Source organism: Electrophorus electricus, chromosome 21 (genome assembly GCF_041902795.1).
Source record: "Electrophorus electricus isolate QZ-2024a chromosome 21, ASM4190279v1, whole genome shotgun sequence".
Taxonomy (NCBI): Eukaryota; Metazoa; Chordata; class Actinopteri; order Gymnotiformes; family Gymnotidae; genus Electrophorus; species Electrophorus electricus.
Window position 1 is genome coordinate 1,272,501 of NC_137517.1, and position 10,000 is coordinate 1,282,500.

Sequence of the window (10,000 nt, forward strand, 5' to 3'; positions counted from 1 at the left end):
CTGTCAATCAAACCAAGATGGAGCCTTTAGCTCCGCCCCCCGGAGCCCAACCTGGAGACAGGGTCACCTTCCAGAACTACCCAGGTAAAAATAACAAAGTCTGACAGTCCAGATACACGTAGTGGGTCAGAACAGGGTGACTCTGCTCATGACTTTATGGCATTTCATTAATGAAGGAATTGAATCAGGTGTGTTTGACAAGAGTTTATCTGACCACGGATAAAAACACTTTTAAACGAAAACGTACACTTTTCATCTTTCATAATTGCTATAACATTATATGTCATTATGTTTTGTTATTTTGTCAAGGAAAATGGCTTTTTAAAATGTTGCCGCTACTCAAAATGTCACTGTAGGCCGTGTTAATAACAAGGAGCCATCTGTTTGTGGGGTGTTTCTAACCACTCCGCTCTTACAGGTGAAGCAGAGCGAGAACTCAACCCCAAGCAGCGTGTTTGGGAACGCCTACTGCCCGACTTGCACACAGACAGCAGGGGTGTGGCCACTTATAGGGGTGTGGCTTTCGAGGTGAGGGGGAAGGGCCTCTGCCGAGCCCCTACAATCATCGATGGAGGCATCAAGTAGAAGAGGAGTAGTTTCCGTCATCCAGGACCTGTGCCGGGTTCTGTGCCCAAAACCATCAGGGTCCAGAACCGGTACCAAATCAAACAACTGAACTATACTAATACACACAATAAAATGCAAAAAATATTGCTTCAAAAGTTGCTGCAAAAGTTGCTTATTTTTGTAGGCTCTATCCAAACCACTTACCTGCTCTGACTCTGGGCGGCTACTGAGATATCAAACTGTCACCTTTACACTTGTTTATAGGAGACTCTAATGCGACCTTTGAGAAGGTACCGTTACATAATTCCTTAATGTTCCTATCATGTATTTTGACATTAACAATAATCTTTGCAGGGAAGTTCAGTTTGCTGACTTCACTAGAGTTCATTTATCGGTGCCAGGGGGCGCCAAAGAGACGGATCAGAAAGCCGCTTTGAGAACGATTTGATAGGCACTTCTAGTGCAAGTCCAAGGTTTATACCTAGAAAGGGGATTAGGGGAGATTTCGGTGGTCAGTGTGAATTTAATGGATGGGGGTGTTTGGAAGAGTTTGACAGCAAGGAATATTAAGGTGGTGGACACTAAACGATGGAAGAAATACTTACATTCAAATCGTCAAACCCCTAAACCTGTTTTACGATGCCCGAGTCCTGCTTAACGCCATTCTCCACCCTCCACTGCAGGCGAAAGCGACACGATGTGAGCGCATGCGTGTTGACTCATGTGACGTCAGCACTGCCCGTGCAAGCCTAACACATCCGATCTGCCACTCAAACCCTTTTTACCAGTTTAGGGTTTTTTCATGACTTCCTTTTCCTCTAAGTGAACTTGTTTACTGTCAAATATCCCATTATAATGTAGTCATCTTTAGCAATAAGACGCGTTCGTAACGCTATAACCACAATGACATATACTACCGCGTTTGTTATAACCATGTTCGCATATAACACCACGTTTATAACGTTATAACCATGTTCGCATATACCACCACGTTTATAATGCTATAACCATGAGTAACCCCTCTCTAAAGGCACCCTAATGAGATTATAATTTATGAGATAACATCTCAGAAATTACATGTTCGCTCAATGTAAGTTAGTGCGGTGCCTCCAAAAATGAACCTACTGCTACTATGTGGATATTGTTACAGCACGCGCCCCTTCCGCTGGTCACGTGGTATCGCCCGCTGCGCGCAGTGGGAGTTCTTCGTTAACTGTATCGTTTGTAGCCACGCCCACATTGTTAAGCGCACAGCGGTAACCACGCCCACATTGTTAGGCGCATAGTGGTAGCCACGCCTACATTGTTAAGCGCACCGCGGTAACCACGCCCACATTGTTAAGCGCATATCGGTAACCACGCCCACATTGTTAAGCGCACACCGGTAACCACGCCCACCGTGTAAGCGCACACCGGTAACCACGCCCACCGTGTAAGCGCACACCGGTAACCACGCCCACCGTGTAAGCGCACACCGGTAACCACGCCCACGGTGTTAAGCGCACAGGTGCATCGGTTTAGTGGTGGCACGTTTGTAGTTATTTAAACGTCAGTTTATGTGTGATTGTGTAACATTTCCAGTCGGAACAGGCGAGAGGCAGAATGCATGTGCAGGGGGCAGTTTATTAACGGAGGCAACACAATCACTGAGGGCAAAATAACTGGGGCACGGAGGAAACACTGGGGCAAATTGATACAGTACACGGAGCGTAACATAACAGAAATAACAGAAAACAAACCACAAAATAACTATGTGCTCAGTGCCTCTACCGAATATTGTGGAGCTACTCCTTCCGCACCTCAATAAGCAGGAAAAAACAACTCAAACGTGCAAGGAAAATACACCCTGTTAGACCTGAAAAACTGACGGAAAGTTACAGTTTGGGCCTTTATACTGCCTATAGTAAGTCTCAGACATCCGATTGCTCGACTTGGTGAAAGGCTGGAAGTACCGACAAGAAAACTAGCGAGAAACTCGAAAATGATTCTGGGAAGTCGAATATTTACTTCTCAGTACAACAACAATAATGAGTCGCTTTGGATAAAAACGTCAGCTAAATGTACTGTAATTTAAAAAAAAAATACACTAACGGTGAGCGCTAAGCTGGCGGATGCATGTGCGGAGAAGAGCGAGATTTCTTGGGGGCAAATCCAGAGTCAGAGTCGTTAAAGCAGCGCAGGGTCACAGAGCCAATACGGAGAATCTTACAATACACGATAACAAGAGCTACGATAATAAAGCCAGGAAACACAAACCGGGAAAGCAGGCTAGAACAGAGACTAAGGAGAAACATACGGAGGTAGAAAAACAAAACGACTAGAAACAACCAATACAGTCTAACACATAAACGCAGCCATTCAAATAACGAACAGGCAAAACCCAGAGAACACGACAGGGTTTAAATACACGAACTTAAGCAGACTACAAACGAGGGACAGGTGTGGAAAATCAAACGAGGGGCAGAGAAAACCAAACTACGGCATGGAACTAAAATACACAAGACATCGAAAACACGGAACATGGAAGATGGGAGGGACTAACCGTGACAGACACAGACCTGACTACAGCTGATTACAACTGACTACAGCTGACTGATTCATCTAACCCAAATGTTTTAAAGCATCTCTTGATCTGTTCTGGCCATACAAAGTTACTACACCACGTTTGTGGCAGGTGTTACACAGACAACTCCCCAGAAGGTTTTGCTGTAGGCCAGTGTTGTTTAACGAGAGGTTATGGCAGTGCCTTCGTATCGTAAATAAGCTCTGCGTTGCCCCGTGGGTTCAGTCACATCTGAGTGCATTTGTTGGAGTTCTCATTTTTAAAAACAGATTCTTTACGTCTGATGAGGGTCACAAGGACAGTCCTCCTGGTCTAATGTTTGCGCTCATGGAAATGCGAGAACAAAACTCGAGGAGTCACAGAGTGGGTAAAAGGCTGAGCAGGTAATGCACACAACTAGCGTACACAACTGGCCTTTAATTCACTGTCTGCTAATAGGGCAGCTGTAAAAATCCATAAAACCGAAGAGCGGTCCTGATATGAAACCAGGTAGGTATCCGTGTGAATACCACCATTGTGGAGAATGCCTGAATGAAAAAAACCCTTTGCTTCTTTCTGATGCAAATAAATCTGAAGGATTTGATCATGCCGTTATCTGGAACTGCTCACAATAAAAGCCAGACTTAGAAAACGGACCTGGTTCAAAACACTGTACAACATGGTCATTCAGCCGCACAGACTAAAATGTTAAATGCCAAATAAGTGTAGAATTTGATGCTTTTCATATGAAAGTTCTGGAGTTTAGCCTGAGACTCATCTGTAGATGAGATACCTCTGGTTATGCAGCATCACCTGGTGGAGGGCGGGTGGGTGTCTCTTCATGACCAGGGCCCCGGGCCCTGGGACTCTGATGGGGATGCCTGAACTGTATGTTTGTATGCTGACAGCGGCCCCATTTTCCATGGTGCACTGATAACCATCCACTGTGGGCTCTATGGCACAGTGTGTAGTGTGTGCCTCTCACCAGAGTTCATTTACACTAACACAGACCAGATCGCTCGGAGAGCCGTGTGTACCTGTGTGTGAAACCCGGTTAAACCGTAGTAAAAGAGAAATTCTCAAAGCATCTCCCAGGCATTATTAAGCATTCACCGAGACGATGAGATCTAAATTGCACTATCTGAGATCTGCTATGCACCCTGGGGGAGTGGGGTCAGAGAGCAGTCCATGAAGCCACAGCACCATGTCACCAGGACACTTTTGCCTATATATGGTCATCAAATCATCATCTCCTGAGTGGAATAGACAGACGACAGAATGCAAAGAACTCTTGGAATACATGTGGGCTCGCTGTCATCTCTGTTCAACCTTCAGACACTTTCTCATCACCCCCTTCACTCGTCACCTCCTTCACCCATCACCCCCTTCACTCGTCACCCCCTTCACCTCCTTCACCCGTCACCTCCTTCACCCGTCACCTCCTTCACCCGTCACCTCCTTCACCCGTCACCCCCTTCACTCGTCACCCCCGTCACCCCCTTCACCCGTCACCCCCTTCACCCCCTTCACTCGTCACCTCCTTCACCCGTCACCCCCGTCACCCCCTTCACCCCCTTCACCCGTCACCCCCTTCACCCCCTTCACCCGTCACCCCCTTCACCCGTCACCCCCTTCACCCGTCACCCCCTTCACCCCCTTCACCCGTCACCCCCTTCACTCGTCACCCCCTTCACCCGTCACCCCCGTCACCCGCTTCACCCCCGTCACCCGCTTCACCCCGTCACCCCCTTCACCCCCTTCACTCGTCACCTCCTTCACCCGTCACCCCCTTCACCCCCTTCACTCGTCACCCCCTTCACCCCGTCACCCCCTTCACTCGTCACCCCTTCACTCGTCACCCCTTCACCCGTCACCCCCTTCACCCCCTTTACTCGTCACCTCCTTCACCCGTCACCCCCGTCACCCCCTTTACTCGTCACCTCCTTCACCCGTCACCCCCGTCACCCCCTTCACCCCCTTCACTCGTCACCCCTTCACCCGTCACCCCCTTCACCCCCTTTACTCGTCACCTCCTTCACCCGTCACCCCCGTCACCCCCGTCACCCCCTTCACCCCCTTCACCCGACACCCCCTTCACCCGACACCCCCTTCACCCGACACCCCCTTCACCCGACACCCCCTTCACCCGACACCTCCTTTCTTTCGCACTCCTCTCTTCTTCAAATCCAATATATATAACACTCAGTACATCCAATATATATATATTCAAAGTTCAAAGTTCAATACTTCAAAGTTCCTGGCAGGTGCGTAGTGCAGCTGCAGTATGGCGTGTGTATCCAGGCTGGTGATGGTGTGTGTGAGCCTGTGGTGTCTGTGGCCTGCAGCTCAGGCTGGAGGTGCAGAGGCAGCGCTGGAACAGCTCCACCCGGTGGCTGTCTTTGTTCTGCAGGGGGGCGGAGCAGGCCTCGCCCTTTCGAGGCTCCGCCTTACACACACGGGTCCACAGGTGCCATGCACAGCAGTGTGCTGGAGAACAGTCCTCTGAACGTACACACTGAGACCCGGCTGCAGCTGAAGCGCACACACACACACACACACACACACACACACACACCAGCCATCAGACACGCACACGCACGCACAGGCACACAAATGCATGCATACACACAAACACATGCATGCACACACCATCCATTATAGATACACAGGTGTGCATACACACACACAAACACACACAATCAGCCTTTTTACACAAACACACATATGCATGCTCACACATCAGCCATTGCCCACACAAACACTCATATGCCATCAGCAAACACACACACACACACATCAGCTGTGTAACACACCTCATCCACTGCTTATATAATATACACCTCACCATTTCACACAAATTTCTACTTAACAATTCCACAACGTGCAACTACACACACAATTACCTAATGACTATACCATTTAGCTGTCTCACACACACACACACACACACACACACACACACCTTTGTGTAATCTGCTGGATGTTTTCTTTAGCTTGTGCTGTCTAGCACTGCTGGTAAACTGGTTCTTTACTCCTGGCATTCGCTGAGTCCATTTGGTACACGCATCTGTAATGGAGAGACACAGAGTGAGAGCAAGAGATAGAGAGACAAAGAGAAAGAAGAGAGAGAGAGAGAGAGAGAGAGAGAGAGAGAGAGAGAGAGAGAGAGAGAGAGAGAGAGAGAGAGAGGTACAACTCATTACAATAGAGAGAGAGAGAGAGAGAGGTACAACTCATTACAATAGAGAGAGAGAGAGAGAGAGGTACAACTCATTACAATAGAGAGAGAAAGAGAGAGAGATGTACAACTCATTATAATAGAGAGAGAGAGAGAGAGAGGTACAACTCATTACAATAGAGAGAGAGAGAGGTACAACTCACTACAATAGAGAGAGAGACAGAGAGAGAACATCAGTTTTAGGAATGTATTGAATTAGAACGAATTAAAGTTGGAACCAAAGGTCGAGGTTTCATCATGCACCACCTGACTCTGACCTCATTACATCATTACCTCATTACTTAGATCAGAATATTAGTGCAGTTCTGCACTAAAGGCCTGTACCCCAGGTAGAGCTGCAGGTAGAGCTGCAGGTAGAGCTGCAGGTGAAGTGTGCAGCTCTAGCACACACACGGAGGAGCTGGAGGAACTTTCCTACACTGTTAGCACATAGCAAAGACTAAACATACATTTGTGGTAGCGACACTATCCTGGCATTATCGAACAGCAGTACCTGTAGCACCATATTACTAACTCTCACATGCTGCTTTAGTTTATGGTTACATCTTTAAAAGCACCATTTACTTACAGTTATGACAGTGGTTTCCAGGACAGCACATGCTGTCCCTATAGCAACGTCTCCCCCTCCTTCTACAGCGTGAGCACCGTGAGGGAGCGTGCCTGGGGGCATAGCAATACAGCCCAGTACCACATTCTCTGTCTGAGGTACAGGAGTGTGCCTATGCACACACACACACACACACACACACACACACACACACGAACATACATACATTAGAAATAATATTAAAAATTCTAACACCACACACACACACACACACACACACACACAACGTGGTGGAAACGCCTTACGGACGTGGTATACGCGAGCATTTGGATAGAAACACTCTACTTGTAACATGCTGGCCCGAGTGCCACAGGGCGTGGAGCAGGACGCACAGACTCTCTCGGCAAAGACGAACATTTAATTACACAAAACAAAAGACAACAGTGGCACTTACTATACAAACAACAAACAGACACACTAAACACGACCAAGACAACCAGTTACAACAGTTACATTTTACAAACAAATAACACGCTATATTAACTTCTACACACTACACACAAGGACACGGGTTTATGTGCATAAAGACTAGACGAGGTGCGGGTGTGTGCAGGTGTGTGCAGGTGTGGCCACAAAGATCCTCCCACTGCACGTGGCGGGCCAGACCACGTGGCTCGCGGGGGCGCGCGTTGCGTGACTTTACTTATAATTGCACGCTCACATACATTTACTTTCCGTTACATTTTTTTGCTTCACCAAGCATTTTCAGCTTCAACTGCGCGTTGAAGGTAATGCGCAGGTAATGCGCGCTTCATACCTGCGGCGTGTATCGTTTCCTCATAAATCCGTGAACGTGGCCGCGGAGCTCATTGGTAGCTCGTGCGCTCGGTTTGGCGTGTCCCGGTTGTAATTGAGCTTCGTTTGGCTCCCCAGCACGCAGCATCACGAGGAACACGCAGAAAAACAGCGGGCAGACGACCAGCGTATTTGTGCGCATTTTCATACCAAAATATCTGCGAATATCAACACCTAAAAACGGTCCGTTCCACTGATGAACAAACGATGCGTAATGACGCGTAAAACCACTTGGAAATGCGCGCCGTTCCCGTGGAGATATCCCGCGTGCCTGTGGAGCTTAAGTGTTGTTAATGGGAGTAAATTCAGCGTTTTATTCGCACGTGTTCAGATAAACACACACGGAGATTTAAAAAGAGGAGTAAGTGCCACGCTCGCGATTCCCATTCATGCGCACATGAGCGGCTCTCCTCGTTATTGGGCGATAACGCGTGCCGCACCTTTATAGCGCTCTGGCTGCTCACCCCGTTACGGCGAGGGGTGGCGACATCTTAAGCGTGTGATGCCGTGCCAAATAACGCGTTTCTCTAGCCCAGTATGTTCTCTTCAGGAGACGCCTGTCTTGTTCTCGGACTGTAAGATTCTCTTGAATTCCATAATGCGTTCGGCAAATGTGTTTGATTACCTTTCCTATTGAATGCTAATGTTTGAACGTGCTAGTGAATACAGCACAGTGAAAATAAATATATATAACACGGTAAATCCTATATACATAACACTCAGTACATCCAATATATATAACACGGTAAATCCTATATACATAACACTCAGTACATCCAATATATATAACACGGTAAATCCTATATACATAACACTCAGTACGTCCAATATATATAACACGGTAAATCCTATATACATAACACTCAGTACGTCCAATATATATAACACGGTAAATCCTATATACATAACACTCAGTACGTCCAATATATATAACACGGTAAATCCTATATACATAACACTCAGTACGTCCAATATATATAACACGGTAAATCCTATATACATAACACTCAGTACGTCCAATATATATAACACGGTAAATCCTATATACATAACACTCAGTACGTCCAATAACGGTAAATCCTATATACATAACACTCAGTACGTCCAATATATATAACACGGTAAATCCTATATACATAACACTCAGTACGTCCAATATATATAACACGGTAAATCCTATATACATAACACTCAGTACGTCCAATATATATAACACGGTAAATCCTATATACATAACACTCAGTACATCCAATATATATAACACGGTAAATCCTATATACATAACACTCAGTACATCCAATATATATAACACGGTAAATCCTATATACATAACACTCAGTACATCCAATATATATAACACGGTAAATCCTATATACATAACACTCAGTACATCCAATATATATAACACGGTAAATCCTATATACATAACACTCAGTACATCCAATATATATAACACGGTAAATCCTATATACATAACACTCAGTACATCCAATATATATAACACAGTAAATCCTATATATATATATATATATATATATATAAATCCCATACAACACTCCAAGAACAAGAGTCAGGGTGGGGCATTGACACGTTCACACACACACACACACAAATACATGCACACACACACACACAAATACATGCACACACACACACACACACACACACACACACACACACACACACACACACACACACATAAATACATGCACACACACACACCCACACACATAAATACATGTACACACAAGCGCACACACACACACACACACACACACACACATAAAAACATGCACACACACACACACCCACACACATAAATACATGTACACACAAGCGCACACACACACACACACACACACACACACACACACACACACACACACACACACACACACACACAGCTTTTCTCTCCACCGATTGAGCCAATAGCACAGATGGACAGGTGCAACCCAGTAACAGGTGAGGCACTGTCACTGGCACAGGGTGGAACCCCCGCTGTGTGTTTCTACGTCACTGGCACAGGGTGGAACACCCGCTGTGTGTTTCTACGTCACTGGCACAGGGTGGAACACCCGCTGTGTGTTTCTACGTCACTGGCACAGGGTGGAACCCCCGCTGTGTTTCTACGTCACTGGCACAGGGTGGAACCCCCGCTGTGTGTTTCTACGTCACTGGCACAGGGTGGAACCCCCGGCTGTGTGTTTCTACGTCACTGGCACAGGGTGGAACCCCCGCTGTGTGTTTCTAC

At 46.6% G+C, this 10,000-nt stretch overlaps 1 protein-coding gene and 1 long non-coding RNA gene across 4 annotated transcripts in view; one reads left to right on the forward strand and one right to left on the reverse strand.

The window, feature by feature from the left end:
* aimp1b (aminoacyl tRNA synthetase complex interacting multifunctional protein 1b) overlaps window positions 1-722 on the forward strand; it is a 5,038-nt gene extending 4,316 nt beyond the window's left edge. For both annotated transcript variants that reach the window (XM_081704654.1, XM_081704652.1), the window contains exons 5-6: window positions 1-84; window positions 419-722. The exon at window positions 1-84 is cut by the window's left edge and continues 85 nt beyond it. In XM_081704654.1, the coding sequence (XP_081560780.1) occupies window positions 1-84; window positions 419-585 (251 nt within the window). In that variant the 3' untranslated portion in view covers window positions 586-722. The remainder of the gene's footprint in view (window positions 85-418) is intronic.
* Window positions 723-5,271: 4,549 nt separating this feature from the next.
* On the reverse strand, window positions 5,272-8,113 carry LOC145652762 (uncharacterized). Of its 2 annotated transcripts, none has more exons than XR_014118974.1 (3): window positions 7,712-8,113; window positions 6,072-6,176; window positions 5,272-5,641 (listed from the first exon to the last, which is right to left on the reverse strand). It is a non-coding gene; the product is annotated as an uncharacterized LOC145652762 (long non-coding RNA). The 2 variants fall into 2 exon arrangements; XR_014118975.1 differs by lacking the exon at window positions 7,712-8,113 and adding an exon at window positions 6,916-7,053.
* Between the last annotated feature and the right edge of the window lie 1,887 nt (window positions 8,114-10,000).